Source organism: Coloeus monedula, assembly GCF_965178545.1.
Source record: "Coloeus monedula genome assembly, chromosome: 6".
Lineage (NCBI taxonomy): Eukaryota > Metazoa > Chordata > Aves > Passeriformes > Corvidae > Coloeus > Coloeus monedula.
Window position 1 is genome coordinate 49312541 of NC_138786.1, and position 23579 is coordinate 49336119.

General features: G+C 42.4%; 1 protein-coding gene across 1 annotated transcript in view; it reads right to left on the reverse strand.

Annotated features, from left to right (window-relative positions):
- The window catches only part of ITPK1 (inositol-tetrakisphosphate 1-kinase), a 144337-nt gene extending 124784 nt beyond the window's left edge, over nt 1–19553 (reverse strand). Inside the window, exons 1-2 of the mRNA XM_082283215.1 lie at nt 19426–19553; nt 18983–19156 (exon numbers count right to left, since the gene is read on the reverse strand). Of these exons, the coding sequence (XP_082139341.1) occupies nt 18983–19077 (95 nt within the window). The 5' untranslated portion in view covers nt 19078–19156; nt 19426–19553. The remainder of the gene's footprint in view (nt 1–18982; nt 19157–19425) is intronic.
- Nucleotides 19554–23579: the final 4026 nt, after the last annotated feature.

Sequence of the window (23579 nt, forward strand, 5' to 3'; positions counted from 1 at the left end):
TCTTCATTCATGTCCCTGTCTCTCTTCAGCATATTCAGTCAGAAGTGACACTGGAAAGGTAAAAGATCACTTAATTATGATTCCACTGTTTTCACATTGTGGTGTTCTCATTAGAAAAATCCTAGTAAAGTCACACCTAGACTTTTTTCAGAAACTTTCCCTGGTGAAAATTAACTTCTCTGCTCACACCACTAGAGAGAGAAAAAGCCTACAGACAAACAATTAGGAAATGAAAGAAAAAAAACGTAAAACTGCATTTTTGGCCATTTAAGGCTAAGAACTGAGAAAGAATGAATAAGCTCTTATGTGAAAACAAAAGAAAATTTTAATATTGTTAAAAGCAGGAATATTTCTCTTTTTCAAGTAGTTCTCTATAAATATGCCACTATAATTAAGGCACTAACCCACAAAGTCTTGCATCCTATCTTACAGTAAACTGCTTACAGGTGATTCCAAAGATAACCTGTGTGCTGAACTTGACATTAAATTTCTGCCTCTGCTAATACACAAGAGAGAACTAGAGAGAACGTAACACCAAAGAGTAAGTTTCTTTTAATTTCTTCCTGAAAGTTTACCACTGCCTCAGCGCTCAGCTTGCTCAAGATCTGATGTCTCTATTGACCTACAGCCATACAGTTCTTGTGCTGTAATTTAATGGCACCAAGCCAAACATCACTGGTCTTGCACCTTTCTAGTAGTGTAAGTAGGCAGGGCAGGCTTATGCTGTCGAGTACCAAACACCTCCACTGATGATGAACATGCTCAGAAAATAGAGGCAACAGAAGCTGTGGATGTGAAGCTCACCATTACAGACACTTCATGTACATAGCAGAAGTTTATATTTCTTCTATAAACCCAGATAAAAAGGCATTTTTAAAGAGCTAAAGTTAGAATTCAGTTTTTCAGTGGAAAGGTTTTACATGAAATGGGTTTTAAAACTGCAGCCTCTGAGGAGGATGTACTGACTCCCATCAGTGCCTCAATCAAAACACATTCCAGGGACAGGAGGCTAGAACTGCAAACTCTGCCTCTCATGCTGTCCCTCACTTTTACTGCTGGTGCTCTTTACTCTCTCACCCACCTCACTGCTCTCACTTGGAACACCGAGGCTTCCACTAGCTGCATCCCACAGGCTCAACAGTTACCCTGGCCACATCTGCATCTTACTCCAAAGGCCCATCTATCCTACACTCCACACAAAAGCAAGGAACTCCTCTTGAGTCCTTCCATGTTCATCCTGCAGTACCCACTGCCTTCATTTGCTGTTATTAGAAACCCCGAATGTGACACCTGTGCATTCTGGGACCCAAAGACAGAGGGCTAAAGAATCCCCAGCCCCTCAGCCCTTGCCTGGGAGGGCACTGCAGTACTGCAGCCATCCCTGCTGCTCTCTCACGCCAGTGATACAAGACAAGGTGGCAGCTGTCGTGCTGTCTTTTCTATCCTCCACAGCACAGTAGTATGGAGGGAAAGAGAAAAGCACCTGCTAGGGACCATCATATCTTCCACACCCAAAGCAACCAGCAGGAAGTTTTTGAACATCAGTGAGCATTTTGGACATTGCCATAAACTGGTACCTGCATAGCAACAACGACCCTGAATTTAACCACTTCTGTGCATATGCTCAAGACACCAGCTGCATTAGCTGGACAGTGGGCCAGTACCACCACCAAGTACTCCATTCAGAATGGAAACTACTCTAGCAGCCCTTTACCACTTACCACACAGCTGCAGAACGGACAAATCACACATAGAATCCCAGCATCAATTAGGGTGGAGAAGTCCTCTGAGTTCAAGTCCAACCTATGACTGAAGACCACCATGTCAACTAAACCATGGCAGCAAGTGCCACATCCAGCATTTCCTTAAAGACCTCCAGGGATGATGACTCCACCATGTCCCTGAGCAGTCCACTGCAGTATCTAATCACCCTTTCTGTGAAGAATTTCTGCCTAATGCCTAACTTAAGCCTCCCTTGGCACCCAGTCACAGGGTGCTTAACAATTTCTTCAACACAAGTGGGACCATACAGAAATTCTTCCAAAGGATTTACAAAGCCAAGAGGAAAAGGACCACATTTAAATCTCCTCCTTGAAAAAACAACAAAAAAACCAAACAAAACCCCACAAAAATCCAACAAACGAATGACAAAAAAAAAAAAAAATCATACCTTAGAGAGCAAGGGAGAGAGACCAGAAATGCACTCTCCAACAGATCAACAGCATGGGAAATCTATGGCACACTGCCAATCTGAGTATAAAATAAGAACACAGAGTAAGGATCTCCTTTCCCTGATGCAAACATGCAGTTTCAGAAGCCAGTACTAGTCTACAAGTCATCCACAAAATCATGGTAAAAAGAACACAGTATCACACCAGGACAACTCAACAACATGAACTTCCTTCAGAAGAAGTAGAAACAGCACCCCAACTTAAGTGCATGCATGACCCTTGTGTTGGATCAGGAAGGGTGCTTAGACCAGCTCGGGGCATCACAGCAGGCAGCCCGCTCTGATGGCCACATCCATCTTCTTTCCTACATACGGCTCACAGCTGTCCATTTGAAAAGCAGCCAGGAGAGGAGGCACAGGGCTTTGTAGTCTAGAAAGGTTTCATTCTGGTTAGGCATTTTATTCTCTCCTGTGAGAGCACTCCTTGAAACCTTCACATACCCAGAGATTAACTGAACACACTGTGTTCTGCAGACACACTGTTTTCAGTCCTGTGACTGAGACAACTGAAAAGAGCTCACCTTATTAACTGCCCCCTTTTTTTCACTTGGGAGTGTTTAGATTACACTGCTCCACTTTCACTGTTAGGATGGGATCTGAGGCCAGAGGTTCACACAGCTACATCCTCACCTGTAAGGGAAGACTGAAACACTGCTGTGTGCTGCTTGCTGGCCACTGGGAAGAGGTATGGCGCTATTTCTCAAACATCATTTTAGAAGATGCATCAAATCAGCCTATATTTCAGAAAATAACTATGCAGTCTTCAAATCTCCTAGGAGATCCAGGCCGCATTTAGAAGGGAAAAAATAGTTTCTTGGTACAATGGTGAACAGCAACTTCTTTTAGAAAAAAGGCTGCAGACTATATCTGATCTTTTAGTTTTTAAATAAGCATGACAAAACCAAGCTGTTACACTGCTGATACAACCCTCAACTAGCCAATCATTTGAGCTTTTCAGATGTTTAATACAAGTAAAACTGTGTAGAATAAACACAGAGGAGTGCAGACTTCCTGAAGAGCTGGTCCCAGTAAACAACATACAGATGTGAAAGAAAATTAATCACTTGAGAAGTGATTATTTATCTTTTTTTTTTTTTTTTTTTAAAGTTCACAGCTAGATGAGTAAGTTATATAGTACCTTCATAGATAAGCTGCTATAAGAAGAGTAAAATACTTCTACTTTGGGGGATTTTTTTTCCAAATTTCCAATTTAGGTAAACCTTCCCATTAGCCTAAGCAGGTTTATGTTCAAGCTCAAATTTATTTGTAGATTCCAGAGTTTTCATTTTCCTGAGCAGGTTTCATGTGCACTTGGAAAATGGCAACTACTTGCTCTACAGAGTTACAAGGGCTTTCTTGGAACTCAGGCAGCCACACAAGAAGTACAGAAAAATATAAGTAAGAAAACAATCCTTACCACTATCACTCTCTCTTCTACACTGGATTGGTACACAGCCTCCTGACTCCTCCTCTCCTCTTTGCTTGCTTTTCAAACCATGGTTTTATTTTCACCACAAATTAAAGTTACCAAGTTAGGAAAGTCAATGCAAGATGAAATCTTAGCTTGGCAAAAACTGAGTAACTTACTCTGTATATGAACTGAAAACATTCATAAGCTAAATAGATCTGAAAGAGAACAGCAGTTGAGTGAACTAAAATTGTTAAAACATCTTGGCATCCTCAACAACTAGGTCCAATAATAATTCTCTACAGAAATCACCAATGAGAAGGAGACAAATTTTAACAACTTTAATTTTTAATTTTGAACCATGTGTTGGAATAGCTAAATGTAAATTAAGAGCTGCTGACAAATAACAAGATGAAGTAATACACAGACTGGCTCTTCTTCAAGATCCAATGATCTTGAGCAACACATACAATGATAAGCCACTGAACAGCATTCTGACAGGTTTGTATTACTTCAGACATGCAGAAAAGTAAATTAGTGAATTTTCTAATGAATTTAAGTTACAGCTAAGCCTACTACTGAGCCAAAAGCCAACCCTATTTTGGCTGCCAGGCCTGTGTCTGATTCAAGGGTCTTTAGTCTCTCTTGGTGAGGGGAGTATTCCTTGATTTGGAAACTCCCTGTAAAACCCCTGTCCTAGTGAATACATGGAAGACATCAAGATTTAAACACATTTCAATTGTTCCCAGCTCATCTACATACACCTAAGACTCATATTTCAAAACTGTCTGGGCAGAGTGCTTCAAAAACTCATAGTCAAACTATACACTTACAGTACAGCAGGAAAGATCCATCTCTCAGGTTTTTTGGGGATTGGCCTCGCAGAAATACCTCTGAGTTCCTGTAGGCATCCAACACCGCCAACAGGCATTTTAAGCAAATAATTTAATTTCCTGAAGTGTTGGAGAGAAGGAAAAAAGCCAGGGAAAAAATTTTCACTTTCGAAGACATGCAAAGAATGAGAAAAAGTTAACCTTTTAAGAGTTTTTACTTCATCAAAAGGAAGTCAAGTTTTACTGAAAGAGAACCTTCATCACTGCTCTTATAAAAGGCTCCAACAATGATCCTCTCAAAGCCAAAGCAGCTACTGAAAGCAGCCCCACACAGACACTACCTGTTTCAAAGACCGAAAAATATTAAACCAAAAACATTCTCCAGCACAAGCCTTTTAATATTAACAGCATTGCTAGGCTGCTCCAATCTGCCTGGATCAGCCCTAAACTGGCAATCTACTTCAATTTAAAGGGAGAGGGAACCAGGAGATTTCACATGGACCATGCACATTTTCCAGAAACAAACCCTTTGTGGTTCAGGTTTCACTACCAGCAGCAAGTGTGCTAAAAGTCTATTCTGCCAGGGAGCTTTCACACCCACGTATCAGTCAACATAAGAAAAGGTGACAACAGCACTAACAAGCAAAAGGAAACTCAAATACTGTACTTGGTCCTACAAAAACAAATTTCAAATTACACTACTGGATACTTCCCTGGGCCAAGTAGGCATTTAGTGTACTTTCAATGGCATCATGGTTGCATGTTTTAATTACTACCTACCACCTTTTTGATTCTTGGCCATCAGCTGTTCTTATCAAGCCATGCCATCTTTTAAGCGCCTGCTGTCAGTAGCTATGGTACAACGAAGCAAGAACAAGCCAGTGAAAGAAATCCATGTGGTGATCCAGGTTCGCCATCAAACTTGTGCCAACATTAAAAAATTCAATCTCCATTCCATTCCAAGTCTCTCATGCTTTCCATTTAAAAAGAAAAAAAATCTGAACACCAGTTCAGAATATCCAGTTCCCAAGGAATCCAGCTACAGAGATTCCCAATACCTTCAGAGTGAGCTGGGTTAGGCCAAAACCTGAGAACATGATCAGTTCCCACCAAGGTCAAAGAAACTCAACACCTTAAAAAGTAGGAGCTTTTCTGAATCTTAACCTAATTCATATGAAAGGATTACTTTTTCAGGAATAAGCACTTGTACAAAGAACTTGTCCCCCATCTAATTTGTCTAAGAAACAAGATTTAGAGATCTTGATCTTACACATCAGGAAACAGCTTTGCACCAGAAGAAATCTTTGGAAAAGCTATCTAAGAATAAATTACTTTGTTTCCAAAGTCTTGCCCAAGCTACGAACTAAGCATTTTAATTAAGGTCTCCTAATTGCTGTTAGAGTAATTTGGGGTAGGGGGCAGGGAAGAAACACGCTTTTCCACAGTCTGCCGGTACCAAAGTGACTTTGAAAACACACATTAGCTGTAGTAAATGTTCTAACCATGTTCTGTGATTTCAGAAACATATTTCCCTGTTTGAAGAAATTTCCCAATATCTGTTTCTACAGAACTTTTTCACAATTGCAAACAGGAGAAACTAGGGAAAATCGGGGAAGTTATTCGTTAACATATGAACAGACAGTGTGTCAGACTGGAGGTCCAACCTACTCTGCCTCTGGCTGTTCTTTCTGTTCTATAGCCAAAGGCACAAAAGAAACATCCCAAAATACTGTTTTTCTTCAGTGATTCTCTTGCAAGCAGAGCTACACTGTTTCATTACTACTGCAAAAATACTACAGGAAAACCTGCCAAAAAGGAAAGGGATTAAGCATTACATTTTAATAGATTATTCAAGACAAACTAGGGATCAAATCACAGCACAAAAATATTGTGCCAACCCCCACCCAAACAATACCTATTGTGAGCCAAGATGCAGCCCCTTCACTGATCAGGAAACCACTGAACACAGCAGCACAAAAATGAGGAAAGACTTTTACTACAAGAGCTGGTTGTCAGCACAGCATACCTGGAAGTGATAGTTTGCTGCAACCTTAATTCTCTGCTATGCACTTGAGCTTATTTTACTCAGAGAAAAAAGACAAAACTCCCCAATGACCCCATGCCTTTCTCATTCAATCACTTCTCACTCCTCACAGTGTCATTGTGGGCTCCACTCCTATTTGACTCAAATGAGCACTTACATCCCACCAGTCTCTTAGAAACATTCACAATTAAAACAGCAGCTGACCAGCATCAATCAAGCAAAGTCTTCTCTACTCTCCAGAGCCCTCTCAGGGAGACACGAGCTATATGCTAAAGATCCATGCGGTTTGATTACAATATCTGGAACCACTGATAACTTGTCAGATACTTAAAGATATCTAACAGAGCCTTTAAATTACATTTAGGCCAGACAACAGCAAGATCCACTATTTTTACAGAAAAAAGCAAGTTCTGATCCACAAGAATGCTCTACCTTGAGGAGCAATGCTAGTTGAAAATGGGCTATCCATCACTAGTAAGCAATAAAAGTGATGAAGATCAATGCCCTATAGCACACAAAGACTAAAGCTAGTTACATTGCACTAACAAAGGAATCAGAAAGGACACTAGCTAAGAGTTCTTGAAACTAAATTAGCCCCAAACAAAAGCAATTTAGACTGGTGGATGCCTATGACCAAAGATTTTTCACTCTACTGAATCACAGAAAAAACCCCAAAAAACCAGAAACCAAAATTTGAAGCACACATCCTCCCAGATGCTGAGAATTGAGGGCCTAAAATAGCATTAGAAAGAGAAAGAAAAACAAAATGGAGTTTCAATCCCCTATCTAGCAGCAAGCCTGTACTTTCTATTCAAAGCATGTTAAAATTTTTGTTCAGGAAAAAGGTCAAAAAAAGACCTACTCTTTTCAAAATTCACTTCAAGCTGGACAAAGTCCCTGGACTTTGATCTATTTCTTGAGACAGAAGGAAAGGTTACACCAAAATATCAAGCCACAAAGTCAAAAAAATATAACCCCATCCAGTGCTTCTTCACTTGCAAATAGATCTTTTGCCCCAGTTCCCACTTGCGGTTCATGCAACCAGGAACAACTAACAGTGTAGCACAAACTATTTTTCTCCACAGACTAAACAAGCTTTAAAAGGTGGCAGTTTTGAAAAAGAAAACTTCTACCAAGGGACAAAGGGTGCTGTTCAATTCTACCATCACGTACTTTTCCCCCAGCACACAGTGCTCCAACCCAATATGCCAGCAATAATACTTCCCTTTTACTCTTATGCTTTTCCCTTTTCTACTAGATACAGTGTGCAGGTCAGCAACTACAATTGTGGGGGGATTTTTATATCATCAATCTTTCATCAAAATAGTAGTCTTGCTTAGTTTCTTTTTCCTTTCCTCCCTCTTACACACGGTTTTACAGGAGTTTTCTTTCAATGCCTGAAAACTACCAGATTGACAGCTCCAGTGAATTAAGCTCCCTCTTTGTCGACAAAACAAGAGCAGCACCACAGGCAACCTCAGAACAAGCTCCCTGTATCCTTCTCTTCCCACCCCTCCAACTAGCAAGTGTATCTGAATGCTGAGCTTCACACACAGTTCTATCATGCCAGGGTGCCTTGTACAGGAGTCTCTGATAACACAGTTTACCCAGACTATCTCAGATGACACGTTAAAGCCACATATGCTGGAAACATCATGACTCAACACATTGTCGGCGTATACCTGTTCCAGACAGCACAGTAACTCTAAGACCATAAGGCTGGCTGAGTGCATGCACATCTGTGCTTAAAGACTTACTGGCAAAGAAAATCCATTTAAGACACCGGGGTGAAAGAATGGAGACTTGAAGCAACTTAAAAGTCATTCTTGAGACCTGAGAAAGGCAATGTTAACTAAAAAAATCAATAGGAAGACCAGAAAAACTCAATGCTCTCAATATAAGACAAAAGTCAGGTGCAGATTTTATTAAAAAATTAATTGCACATTTGGCATAAATGCTAGAAAGACAGGGGTTCTGTTACTATTGCAGTACTAATTCAATGCTTCACTTTCTCAAGAGTGCCCCTCCACTATGTTAGCACTTAACCTCATCAGGCAACAAATGAAGATCTGTACACTCTTCTCTCTTCAGTTACAAGGGGCTTTTAAGTTCCACAAACCCCTCCACTGTTGGTTTCAAGTCACAGATTACCATGCACTAGATTAAGTTGGAAGATGGCTTCTAAACTGTACCAAACTCTTAGTTCCTCCTCCCTCGTCTAGAAGCTATTTTATTTTTAGCAGGAAAGTGTTTTCTTTTAGGGAAGAACTTTTGACTTCTGAACTTTTCAAGACATCTTGACCAAATTTTTTTTTTTATTAGCCAAGAGACAGGGTGCTTTTGTAAAACGAACACCTAGACATACACTTAAAAATAAGTAATACCTATTCCTTTACAGGCTTAAAAAAACACAAACAAACAAAAAAACCATGCTAAAACCAAAACCCAACCCCCCCCCTCCAACACAGCAAATGCAACTTTGTATTTGCTTATGTTTTTACTCATGGCCAAACTAGAGAACTGCCAACAAACGGCAATAGCCTCCCTATGTTCCCCTGATGGCAGAAATGAAAGAGAGTTCAAAAATGCATTAATAGGTTTATGTGGAGCAGATCCATCCATGGCTATTATAGGTGGTACCACGGACACAACTGCTGCCACCAAAGTCTCTAGAAGTGACTGACAGAATGCAAGGAGGGTCTGCCAAGGGGAAGGTGAGCACATTTGCTCTGTGCCTCATACTTTGCCTAAGCAACTGCTACAGCCATCCCTTCAGGTCCTGGCCGGCTGGGTTCAGGTCTGTTTGGCTGGTTTCACACTCTTCAGCTGGTCTGTCACCCCAAACAGCTCCAAGCAATTACATTCTCTGCTACAAAGCAAAACATACTGATGAACTTGTATGGGAGTAACCTCACCATCACCCCCACCAGCCCCTCACCCTTCAAACGGCAGCAAGGAGAGCCCATTCCGTCTGCACTGGCACCAGACTCCAGTGACAGCAGCAAGAGGGGGCTGGATCCTCAGCCTGTAAATTCCCCAAAAGTGAGATGAGATTTTGTAATCAAAGGAACAGCATGTTCCTGAACAAAGCAGCATCTACACACAGCTGCATGACACACCGATAAAGCTAAAGAACAAGAGTGTTCTGTATTTACATTCATCTCTGTGGTTTGTTTTTTAACTACAAGGAAATAACTCCTTGAAACACACATACCCAACTAGGTTTAAGTGGTCACTGCTGGACTCACTAAAACATACCATACTGCTGAAGCAGGCAGTGTTTCACAGCCCACCGATACAAATGATGACACTTCTCATCCCTGTAGGGAGAGCAGGGTGACAACATAAGGAATAAGCCTAGTCATCCCACCAATGTTTTAAACCACAGAAGTCATTTCAGAACAGCAGGGAGAAAGGACTGTGGCACTGTGGCTGCCAGTGGGTCAGGCGTGGCATTTCATAAGTGAACGTTTATGATATCATTTCCTTCCAGCACCATTAATCACCCCAGACATCACTTGTTCTATCAGCTATTAACCAGTTGCCCCAACTCCAACATGAAGATAACTTTATCAAGGTTAGGCAGCAAGAGCCATTACTAAGCACTACAACACACAGTGCCAAGGTCCTTGTTTCCAGAGAATCCTCTGAACTACTACTTCCTGCTGTAACAAAACACATTGTAGTATTGCATGTATTTATCCATACCTAACATCAGGGAGAAAATTACAGAAAGTACAAAGAATCACCAGCATGTTAAAACACAGATTTCAGAAAAAGACATCTATGTTGCTTATGGCCAAAACATTCAACTCAAACAAGGTCTCTTAAAACACTGATTTTTAGCTCATTAATGCTCTTGGGGGGGGGGGGGGGGGACGACACCCCCAATATCCATGAATGTTGGTGGTGTAGTCTGATGAGACAACCATGGGGCTTCAGAATGACAGCCAGGAGCATCATGGCTTCACAGCTCAAGATTTAGTATTTTGTATTTTGTTACAAACATGTCTCATTTACTTGTTTTTCTTCTTGCCAGTGGCACCATGAAGAATTCAGTTTCACGAGGCAGTGCCTCAGGACCCAGACCACACATGCAGAACCAACGTGTTACAAAGGGAAAGAACTGAAGATGCCTTGTTGACAAGGAGAAAGCAAACTTTGTGAGGAGTCTGATGAAGAGCAAAAACAAGGCTGTTTCTGAGGAGGAAGGACCAACTTTGAATTCTTCCAAGCAAGCAAACTTGACTCAGCAATATGTTACAAGACAAGACATGTTACAGATCTTCACTAACTGGCATCAGAGGGGAGAAGATTAAACAGCTTGATGTGAACTGAACCTGCTTCCAAGTCTTGTGCCTGGCTCTGACAATTACTTTCCTAAAAGTGCCATTAGATCTAGAAACATGATTTTTTCCACTCTACAGATCCGAGCCTCGACAGCCCTCAGAGCAACCTCTCAATGTGCCTACACCCTACTGCCTGCATAGGTAGTACCCTGCCTGTGGGAAAGAGCAGACTTCTGATTTGGTTCCCAGTTCACAGGAATTATTTTACATGAGTGGCAATCACACTCCAGTCAAATTAGCCCAAGCACTGCAGCTGGGAGGAAGGAACTACAAGTAAGGACATTCTGCTTGGAAATAAAGGACACCTCCTTCAGTGAAACTCAGTTATTTTGAAAGCCATTCCAAAAGAGCGTGGTTGTCCCAAATAGGATTTCTCTCTGAATACTAATTAGTATTTTTGTAGTATTTGGACAGTATGGAAGTATCAGCAGCTTCCTCCTTGATTATATTAACCACATAACTCCTTCTGAGCAGAGTTAAATTCCATTAGTACAAAACAAGCCATTGTTTCAAGAACTGAACACTGAACTCAAAAATGAGAAAACGGAAGATAACCAGACAAGAGAGGGTTTGTTGCACAACACTGTGGCACAGATGTGACCAGCCCAGGTGCTAATTTTATCTACTATCACACTTACTTTAGCGTGTTTCACGTGCACTCCTTCCTTCTTTCTTTGGAACATGTTCAGGAATGTTATCCATCAAAAAGTGTCAACTGCTGAGATGAACAGCACATTATCTGGCCAATATCAGGAGATATTATCAATTCCCAGACGCAGCACATTAAGACAGAGGAAACATTTTCTGTCATCTCTGACACCCCACTCACACTGAGCCTCTACTTTCAAGAGATCTACACACATTAAGACTGTTTGCTTAGACTTCCCAAGTCATGACTCCCAAATTAGTAAATGGACTTCAAGCTACTTAATGTACACCAAGAACGGTTTCTCAGGTACCTTCTGCACTATTACAGACTGAACCAAGCCAGGAACAGCACTGACCTCGGGAGAGGTCAACATCTCTGCCCTGAAACAGCACCACAGGCCTGTATCATTCCCAGCATATTTGTCCAAGGTGGTTGTAGAGCTCTCAAGCAAAAAAATTCCACTGCCTGCCTAGACAATCACAGTATCTTTTTCACTTACCTATCATCCCTTCTTGGGACAGTTGAAGGCCACTACTTTTTCTTCCACCTACAACAGAACTGAGGAATATGCTTGGCAGAGGAGGGGGAGCACGTGTTGGATTTTTGTCTTTTCTACAACAGCTTTTTACAGACAAGATCCATCTCCAGCCTCTTCTTTATGTTGAATAGCACAGTACAATACACTGTATTTACAAAATGTCCGATTCTTCTCACTGCTCTGGGCACTTCCCAGCTGATCTGCCTTTTCCTTGAAATGCTGTGCCCCAGATCAAAGGCAGTAGGTGAGGCTACTGCAGCAGCATTATCAGTGCTGTGCAGAATGGAGGCATTACTTCACATGCCTTGCAGGCTCTGTTCCAACTCACACACCCCAAGATGACATTTGCTTGGGGTTTTTTGGGGCTTTTTTTTGGCAACACTGTCAACTTGTATTCTGCCTGTGATCTGCAAAAGAATGCACATCTTTCTCAGAAAAGCTGCCACATGACCAGACTTATTGTTCCTTTGCTGCATATCAGTTCCAACAGGTTGTGGTAAAGGGATGTGCCATAAGGAAGACACAAACTTCCTGAAGCTGAGGTAAATGATTGCTAGACCACAAAACAGAGTCACTATGAAAGGGTGATTGTTACAGTCACTTCTGTTGTCCAGCAGCTGCGCTGTGTTCCCATGAAATGGTTCTGCAAGCGTAACACCACAAGCTCTTTCTTTGTGAGAAGAATGCCTGTCAGTAGGTGCTCTCAGAGATGAAGAAAATGCACACATATCCAGCTCTTCCGGGATGTAAAGTCTCTACACATGACCAGAAGAAGGAGCAGGAATCCAGAAACAGAGTGAGCTTCTTCTCCAAGAAATACATCCTTCTTTGCTACTACCTTCAACACTTTTTCATGGCTTAGTATAAGTTCTACCATTAGGCCAGTTGTCTTTAAGAGTTGATGTCAAAGAAACTTACCCACCCATCTGGCCCCCAGTTACTTCTCATGATATAGTATTTCAGACTAACACAACCAACAATGGGAGCTATTGATCAACACACATATATTTTTTATTTTTATGGCTTTTAAGGCTGTAAAAGCTAACTAGCACAAGCCAGATATTTAACAAAAGTAGTATTTAGGGTTTTTTTGTGGGGAATTGGGGTTAAAGAAAATCCCCTGAGTTCTTCCTGGAAAAAATATGTAATATACTTCATGCCTGCTATATAAAGAAACAGATTAATTTAATACCCTCAAACCAGCATTATTCTTAAATCTGTCTTAAAACTCATGTTTAGGTTCTTGTGCACAGGCCATGGCACACAAGGGACCACAAATAAAGTTTAGAAGAGAAAAAGAGAACCATACAGATCTACAGCACTGACAACAGTGCTTGCCATTTTATGGTAGATTACTAGATAGTGTGATTTCTCGTATGTGCTAAAATAATACTTAACTATATCACAAAAATTAAACTGTCAGAAGTTGAAGAATCAATTTAGCCTAAAGAAAAGGAAAAAAAGACAAACAAGTTCAGAAATTTACAGAAATTTAAATTAGGCATACTAATATTTTGGTAGGGAAAAAAAAAAACATTGGTTGCTATGTTCAGCAGATTGACCTGGTATCAGCCTCAAAATAGCTTCATCATAACTCAATGAAAAAAACCCAACAAACCAACACACCATTTTGTTATGACAGTGACCTGTCATAACAAAATGGTCTTCAGCACAGTTGACAGATGCTCTGTTGGAGCTACATAACCAAAGCTCTGTACTAAATCCCAGACCTATTGAACTGATGCAGGTTGCAATTCAAGAACACAGCCTCGAGTTTCCGAACAGTCTTCACCAGTGCATAGCACCTAGGAATCCAAACTGGACCAAGATAACTCAGCTTCCTGCATGTCAGGGGATGCTATCAGTTTGACATGGATGATCTCTCAAGGAGGGAAGATGTCAATTTGGCTTGGTCACTAAAAATCAAGACAACTGAGCTTTACTAAAAGGCATAACACAGTCACCCCCCTTCCATTGTCTTTTGTGGGCAGAATTTGAGTTTCTCAGCATTTCTATAATTTCCTGAGAACTTCTTCCTCCCAGATGCTCACCCTGTTTTATGAAAAACAAAACAAAAAACCCAAAACAAAAACAAAACAAAAAGAAAGCCAAAACCAAAACAGAATAAATAAACAAAAAAAAACCCACAGCAGAGTAAATTCTTACCATAAATAATCTGGCCATTAGGGTGGACAAGCACTGTTCTTCTATCAGTCAAATTGTGGGATTTATTATGACATGAACTACATCTTCAGGCAACTCTTCAACTCCTTTTCTATTCATTTTCTACATGCCATTTAGAGGAAATTCTGACTTTTTATGTATATAGCTACACAGAAAAGCTACCACATTACCATGCAAACTTACAAGCTGCACATGTGAATGCTTTTGTCCAAAATAACTGAGAAGTAGCTTATCCTTTAGAATTAGGTGACTTTAAATTATCTCCTCTTGGATGAAGCATATTTCACTTCACATCACTATAACTTATTCATATTGCCGTGACCTTACTGCCTCATATCTCCAGAGCTCCCAAAAGAGACCATAGTAACAGCTGACAAGCAGAACAACTACCAAGGAAATGGAGGCTTTTACAGAGCAAAGAGACATTTGTAAATGGCTGCAGCTCACTAATCTTAACTGGTGCCAAACACACACAACTCATTTACTGAGTAGATGTATAGGCGTTTTTATGCATATATGCCACTCCTCATATGGCATGAACAGGAGTCTTTTTATTCACAACGTCCACAGACGTTATTCACAATGCACAGAAGCACACAAATTTTACAAAATGATAACATGGGCATCCAAGAGTCCTCATCACCATCTGACATTCACACAACAGCTCTCCCATCTCTATAATGGAATGTGGCACCTCCATTTCCCTAACCTCGTATTAGTGCTCATGCACCTGCACAGTGACAGCCATTCCAAGGTCAGTGTGATGAGCATGGAACTGATTGGATTGAGCGTCTTTGCCAACTGCATAATCATTAAACCCAGCTTGAGACAGAGGATGAGACCAAGCAGCTAGAGAAAGGAGGAACTGTTCCTTTCAGCAGCCGCAGGGACACATGACAACATCAAAACTACACCCTTATATCACAGGCTCCTAAATTCTCAGTTAGGAGTGCCTAGAAACCTTGCTTACTTTTCAGTAGGCAACAGATACTCTATGTTTTGACAACAGACAGCAACCTAAAGCTCTGAGACTGTACCACCTGCACCAGAGGAGCAAAACATAAAGGCTCACAAGAAAGTCTATTTGGGATGCACAAACCGGACATTTGCACGCTGCAGTCCCACAAGCACCCTACACTCAGGGAACTGCAGCTGCAGCATATATGCTGGAATGCAGATAATTCCAAGAGCAACACAAAGCATGGTGTTCTAGCAGCTTTACTAAAAGCACAGGACAACTTGGCAACAGTAGTAAGTTGCCTAATAAATTCACAGACAGTGTAAGAAACATGTACCAAGCGCCCTGTTCCACATAAAAGAGCTCAACCCCATATCACAACTCAAACAGGAATGCCTTCCTATCAGCAAGACTGAGACAGAAACTCTCTTCTCACCACTGAAACTGTACCTATGCACAGAACAGAACATAAAAGTCTTGCTCCAATGCCAGTTTACAAAGCAGCTTACATAGAAAAGAGCCGCTGGGCAAAACCAAAAACCACCTCAGGAAACAGACCAGAACAGAGGACACACCTCATCCCAAAGGAATGCCCCTGCCAGGGTGCTTCAGACATAGCAGGGAGAATGACTAACCTGGCACTGGGGAGGGAAGTCACATTCCTCTCTATACACAGTGGCAGGTTCAGCCAGCGGATCAGAGTGAGCTTGGCCTATCTTCAGGTTTGGTCTCCCTTGGGAGATATCAGCTGCAGGCTTGAAACCAGGCTTCCCAGGTGACAGGCCAACTGCTCTATCCTCCAGGTCAACAGCTCTTAAGGCAGTATTCAGGGATCACTGATTCTCTGCAACAGACCTGTGAAAACACACTGCCCTTTTTCTCACCACTCTGCTCAGAAACCCCAAGGAGATGTAGAAGCACTAAGGTCTGCACCGGGCTGGAACTCACAATTTGGGATCACTGGTCTGGGCTATAAATGTGAAGGTAGATACAAACACTGGCACTACCTTTACCTCTACAAAGTTATGCTCTACTAAGAATATGGCTCAGGTGGGATATATCTAGTCTGTCTCAGTGAGGACCAAACGTGCAGGTGAACTCTAAGGCCTTTGATAAGAGGAAGATTCCCTTGTGGATAAAAAGATTAGGCAAAAGTCCCAAGACACTATGTTCAGGCAGGACAGCTCCCATGTCAGTCATACGGAAGTTTCAAGTTGGATACAAACATGAGGAAAGTATTTAAGGTTCCTGCCCAGTGTGTGTGGAGCAGAAAGCTCAAGGCAGGGCTGCCTATGCCCCAAAGCTGCACCTTAACTGCTGGTCCACTCACACTGGCTCATGTCTCCTTTCAGTTCAGACAATCTAACCTAAAACCTGGAGCCATGCTTAAGAAAGCAGTCCAGCACTTAGAGCCCATCTCTCAGAGAATGCTTTGAACAGATTTTGAAATGTCTGTCCATGACCTCTTTCAGATGTCAGTGCTTTGCACAAGAAGTGGCTGCCCTGGCAAACTGTAAAGAAATGAAGATTCTCCTTATCCTAACAATACCCCTGATTTAAAGCCAGCATGCTTCAGGAGTTCATTAGGAGGCTCCTCTTACTTTCCTGGACTATATAACTGCTCCATCACAAACCCGTACAAACAAATCTGAACTTTGTAGTCATCCGGAAAGTATATCCCTAGGCAACAGGCAAATAAATTCCAAGTAGCAGTCACCATAAAGCACATAGAGTAGACAGACAGACACATAGTCCACTCTAACACATGAATCACTGTACAGGAATGAGTATGCTTGTCTTGTTTTTTACCATACACAAGATTTCTAGTAAGATGCATGTTGAGTTTGGCACGACTTTGTCTATGGAAAAAAAAGTTTACAAACACACAAGTTATCAAGTAGATATTATCCACAAACACTTGAAATCTTTGCCTAAATGAATGCAGCCTCCCTTTGGTGTCATAGAAATTACTGGGAATGAAAACAGAGCATCCAAGATATCAGCAGAATGTGCTCCAATGACTGTACTGATACTTAAACCAAACATTTAACTCTGCTTGTACAGAAATGCTAATAATGCTTTTAAAAGTACCAAAGCATGTATGAACAGCCACCTCTATCCAGTGTCTGTAAGTGGTATTCAAATTGAGCTTAGCCTGTACAGGATGAGGTAGCCTAATTTTCACCAAGAAATTAGTAAAGTGTAGCAAGAGAGACTCTTTGGGGTCAATTTTCGCAGCACCATGAGGACCCAAAACTATTAATAAGTTTATACAGTACACAAAGAAATTGTGGATCCATGCTATGTAACACAAGTGTAAGGAATTTCTGAGGTAGAGAAAAATGAAGCAAAGCACTTAGTCAAAAAGAGAAACAAGGACAATGGAGGACAAAAAGTCAGTTTTGGAGATTCCTAAATACAACAATGTACAGTACATAATACCAAAAAGTTTTTAATGGATTTTCTGAGATTCACTGTAGTTTCCAGGCATGAAAAACAGCCTATACCAAACCTCAAAGCCCTAAAAATTACATTTTTCATATGCCTAATAGAGGTAAAAAGTGTATTTTTGAGCATCACAAAAACTAACCTAAAATCTCACACAAGGGCAAAACTTAGCATTATTCATCGACAAGAATTTTGCTTAGAGAACCATGTGAAATTAGACATTAAACCAGAACTTGTGGCCCTTTCTATACTTCCAAAAAAGTCTAGTAAATTTTGCTGAAGTTTGATGGAGGGGATACAAAATGTCAAGTACAAAAGCTGATGTAAAAGCTTCTGTCACTTTCTTGAAATAGCTCTCTGTTTTGCCTCCTTCATCTTTACTGAAAGAAGCAAGTGCTGTCAACAGAAATTTCACAGGGACTGGTGTTTTTAGAATGACATGCTTTAAATAAAGTGTATTTGACATCCCATACAATATATTCTGTAAAGTTTGCAGCATATTTTCAATTATCAAAATTGATTTAGTATCCTTGTTATAAACTTACTATTAGAATGAAGTAAGAAAAAGCTGTTATTCAGTATCAGAAACTGTGATGTATATGTCACAAGACCTTGGACCCATAAGGAGTTTAAACTCCCAATTAAATAATAAAATTGTGTAATATACTGCATAAATTATCCTCTAAGCTATACAGATGAAGTCTAATTACAGCTTATCAAACTAACCTTTACCTCTGGGACAGCACAAAATAGACGTGGTTATACCACCTTCAGACGTCTAGTTCACATCTCAAATGAATACAAGCTTACTCAGGGGTTTGTAGACCCTAATTTTACATGTTTTCACACAACTTGAAGGAAAGTTATTCCCAGACGTTTGACTCTTTCTAATAATAACTCGGCTTCGTAAGAAGGTCCGCAGAGATCCCAAATTACACTATTTCAGCGGGAATACCAGAGACCTCTCGGGAAGCAGGGGACAGAAATGCACCCAGGCGGGCAGTAACGTGGGGCTGTGCCGGGCCCTCGCACACCCACGGGGACGCTGCACCATCCCGGATAGTGCTTCCCTGGAGAGACCGGCAGCGCCCAGGTGAGCGGAAGGCAGGAGCGCTTAGCCCGGCCCGGAGGCAGCGGGGCGGGGTGCCCGGGGCACTGCGAGCCCTGCGGCCCCGGTCCCGGCGGGCAGAGCCGGCTCCGCGGATCCCCGCACCGAGTGCGGTACGCCCGAGGGCGGCGCGGGCCACGGCCGAGCACGGAGCGGCCCCAGCCCCATCCCGGGGCCGCCGCCTGCCCCGGCGTCCGCCCCGGCGCTCTCCGCGGCGAGGGCCGCCTCCTTACCGGCACAGCTCGGCGAAGGCCTGGAAATTCAGTTTCCTGATCTTCTTCTCGCTCAGCCAGTATCCCACCCGCTTCCCCTTCAGGAACGTCTGCATGGTGCCGCCCCGCGAGCAGGCGACCAGGGCGGCGGGGCAGCGCGGCTGACGCTCGCACTCGGCGCCTGCCAAGCGACGGCTGGAAGAGAAGCAGAGAAAGGAGGATCAGCCGGTTCCCCGCGGCGGGCGCTGCCCCCCGCCCGCCCGCCCGCTCCGCTGAACCGCCGAGCCGCGCCAGGCGCAGCCCCCGGCGGGCGGGCAGCCCAGACAGGCCCTTCCCCGCACCGGCGGGCAGCTCGCCGAGGCAGAGAGAAGCCGCTCCCCGCACCAGCCCCGGAGCGCCCAGCCGAGCAGGCACGCCGCCGCCGCCCGCCCCGCGGCACGCCCGCAGCGCCCGCACGCACGGACCCCGCCGCCGAGCTCGCCTCCGTGCCCACTCGTCGTCGTCGCTGCCGCTGCTGCTGCTGCTGCGCGGCCGCGGTGGTGGTGCTGGTGCTGCTGGTGCTGCTGCTGCTGCAGCCGCTCAGATCCCCATTTGCCCGCTATTCGCAGCCGCCTCCACTTCCTCCTCCTCCTCCAGGCCGTCCCCTGCGCTCCGCTCCCACCCACCTCGCGGGGCGGGCACCGGGATGCTCCCGCCCCGTCGCAGCACCGAGGGGCCGCGCCCGCCCCGCGGGCTCCGCGCCGCCGCCGCCAGGGGGCGCCCGCGCCGCCGCCTTAAAGAGACAGCGCCCCTTTCTGGGCGTGGCCGGTGGATGCGCCATGGGATTTTGGGTTCCTAGGGGGGAACAGTTTTACACAGCTACTGAAAGCGGTTGGTCAGTACATCTTTCACAGAAAAAAGATTTTAAGTAAACATGAATCTTCACTGCAAAACCAAGTATGTTCCTTCTTCCAGCATTTGCAAGTATCTGGAGGGATTAAACAGTGTTTTCAATAACAGCTATTTCTTATTTAACTTTCTTTGGCAGGAGGCAAAAGGCAGGCAATGCAAGCATGAGCTGACATTCTAATTTTTGGATTGTGCATCCCTAAATACTGAGGCAGCTGTTCTGTGCTTCATTTCAGAGGAAGAATCTTTCAGTCTGATTTACTGTGTCTCAAAGGACAAGTATCATTTCCCCGTTTTTGTTTTTCCCCTTCATCTGAAAGGATCACCATTTCACCCTGAACATTTTTCTCTGTCTCTCCAGGAATGGAAAGCATGGCCTTGACAATAACGATGTCCTTCACAGAGGGGTTGGCGTACCTGCAATCCTGAACAGAGGTGCAGATGATGCTTCTATGAAGATGCTCTCTGTGAACCAGCCCTGGAGCCCTGTGCAGTGGGAACTGCTCGGCGAGTTCTGCTGACTCACAGTGCCACAACAAAAGTGGTTTATAACTTCAGCAGAGTATTGGAACAGTGGTAGAAGTATCCGTGTGAAGGAAGGAAGGGTGAAAGCCTTAAGAAATATGAAAGGGGTAATTGACTTAGGGAGTTTGTAGGAAACATTTTACATTCCTGTCATTATTCACATGAACAGTGCAGTCATCCTGACCCAAGGGTTTATTGGAAAGTAGGCAAGGAATGGAAACACCTGCAAACAGCTCATACCAATGGTTTTTGAGAATTTGTATCATAGCATTTTTTCTCTATTTGTGATTGCTCTGAGGAATAAATATCTTTATTTGTCTCCTTCATCTTACTTGCCACTGATACGTTCTAACCTTTATTTTACAGAACACTTTTTATCTTAATCATATTCACACATTTTTTCACAGTAAATTAATTAATGTAATTAGAATTAGTAAATGTATTTTGATAGCATGATTCCTGCTGCAGAGTATTTCACTGATACTTAAATATTTTATGGGAGTAAGGTAATTTTGGAAAAATTTGTAACTCAAAAATACAAGACTTTATCAAACATTATCAAATTTATATACAAATCCTGAAACAAATTGACTTGCGGTTCTTGTTATGAAGTGTTTCATTTTGCCAATATCAGTGCTTTATTTCAGCTATCATTTCACTGGACTTTTTTTAGACTTTATTAAAATTTGAATCAGTATATTAAGCTCAAAATTTATATTTGTATCAGAATAGAATATGAATGTATTGAAATAAGAAAATCTTGAAGCCAACTTCCTAAAATACTTCTTTCTGAATGTTTTCTTCTTTAAGAAATGTCACGGTTTCAGACCAATCTAAAACACAGTCTGCAGAGACAGAAATATTTATGTACGTTTTTCCGGATGCAGCAGAGCAGGTTTTTAGAGGTGTTGAGCATTCCTAGCTCCTGTGGAAATGAAGCACAGGCACTAAAAAGGAGGAATTTGCTTTGCTCCGATATAGAAAAACTTGAATTAAATATATCAAAGACCAGATTCAGTCTTAGGAAGGAGGAGGCTGGTAAATGCCTTCATTTTAAACTACAGTTTTTGAATCTTAACCCTTGAACAACTGCAGATGTGGGAAACATATTTCACCTGGTGTGCCACTGTACTGCATCTTGCTGTACAATGTTGCTAAATAAATTACAATCCTCTGTTTACACTGCAGAGCTTGTTCAGGCAATGCCAAACCTGCAACCACAGGAAGCCCCAGGGTAATGTTTATGTCATTCCTGATCAGGAGCAAGCTGACTATTCCTGTGACTTTCTGTGGCCCAACTCTGTAAGCTGCAGCTCATGAGCTGCTTCATGCTAATTAAAGGGGTGAGGGTTGATTAGGATCTTGAGCCCTCTGGCAATCAGAACTATCTTCCTCTTCATCTTAGCTTCAGCTACAGGCCAAAGCATGTTTCCCTTGTTTAGCTGGAACCTCTCACACCTTGGCTTCTAACCCTTTCAACAAATACAGGGGCTCTGACAAGGCTGGATACTTGCAATGTGGCACAAGTTAGTAAAGTTCCATGGAAATTAATTTTAGATTAATATGAGGCATCCCCACTTACTTAGTTATCGAAGTGTATTTTCTCAGTATTTTTTGAATTATTTTTTCAGCAGCTGGAAGAAGTCATGACAGAATCTTTTGCAATGAGTGAAAAGAAGGTGGTAAAGTGATTTACATTACCTGCAGTTTAGGGTTTTTGCTTTTATTTGCATTTTTTATTATTACAGGATAGTTGTTACTCTGCTGCAGATGGGCAGGAGGGTGGGCTGAGCCTTCTGTATCAGAACAGGTCCCTTTCTTCAGTCAGTCAAACCACCAAGTCAGATCACGTGCTAACGTGGCACTGCTGGAATAAGGTCGTAGGTAGGAGGGAGCACAAAAAAAACCCTGCATGTGCTGCACTGCAGCTTCTGGACCCTGAGAGAGAGACCCAAAGATGAGTCCAGGTGCTGCACAGCATGTGGAACTTGTCATCACCAGGGAGGCAGCCAGAGAGAAATGTACAAGAGGCATGGTGGGCTGCCATTTCCTCAGGTCTCTGCTATATCTATAACCGATTCATCACTGCAAGATTCATAAAAAGGCCAGACAGGACTTCTTTCCACAGTGGTTCACTGGAGGATGTGTGTGACAGAAGCTGAGCTTCTACAATTTATGGTTGTTTTTTGCCTCTGATAGTATCAGATGGATTTGGTTTGTTTGGTTTTTTTCTTTAATACACTACAGTTAGTTGGCTTTGGAATACTCCTGGCGTGGGCTTTGGAAATACTTTTCTGCAGCTATTCTTTTTGCACTTGTGAGACTGTACATTGTGGTAGCTTTTGAAAAGATGGAAATTGTTGCCCTTCCCAGAGAGCAAAAAAAGCCAGTGTCTCCTGATGGGACTGTGCAAAATCAGCAAGCACAATGTCTGTGAACTGTTAGTGAACTCTAAGGAAGCATTTAAACAAAACAGGAAAAGGGTCCTCAATCACTGGAGCCGTAAGCATGAGAAGAAAGTGCAAGTGATGCTGTGCCCACACCGGACTTCTATCTTTCCTGTTTTCTCAATTTTAGCAGTCTAAAAGGTTCAACTGTAGCCACAAACAACTCATGGAAGTGGAGAACCGCTGGAAGGAGGACATGTTCTTGAGGTCACCTTGAATGTGTTCTTAACATGAGAAGCAAAGACAGATGTAAGCCAGAAAAATACGGGACAAGAGTGGTAGGATTAATATATGTCCAGGTCAGTTGATATGGCTTTATATGTAAGAGTTATGTGTCCATGTCAGTCTTATGTACATTCATCATATTAAAAATAGTTACATTGTTTTAAAAAAATAATAAAGTACAGCAATGAAAGATATGATTTTTTTTGTGGTAAGATGGCTCATTTTGCTGGAAGCATACTCCCAGAATTGTTATACATACTTAAAACTACCTGATTAAAAAACCACAAACAGCTATAAGCAGAATAACTCTCTCAGCATGAAACACATCCCCCATCCTTGGCTTTTTTCCACTCAGAGTGCATTCTGAAACATTATCTAATCCCCATACTCAATAACCAAAAGAGGCTTTTTTTTTTCCTTCTTTCTCGAGTACAAGTCTCATATCCAAAGATTAAACTATACATATACATCTCCTCCACGTTACCAACACTCTGTCCTGTAACATCCCATTTCTACCTCCTACTACATGCAGC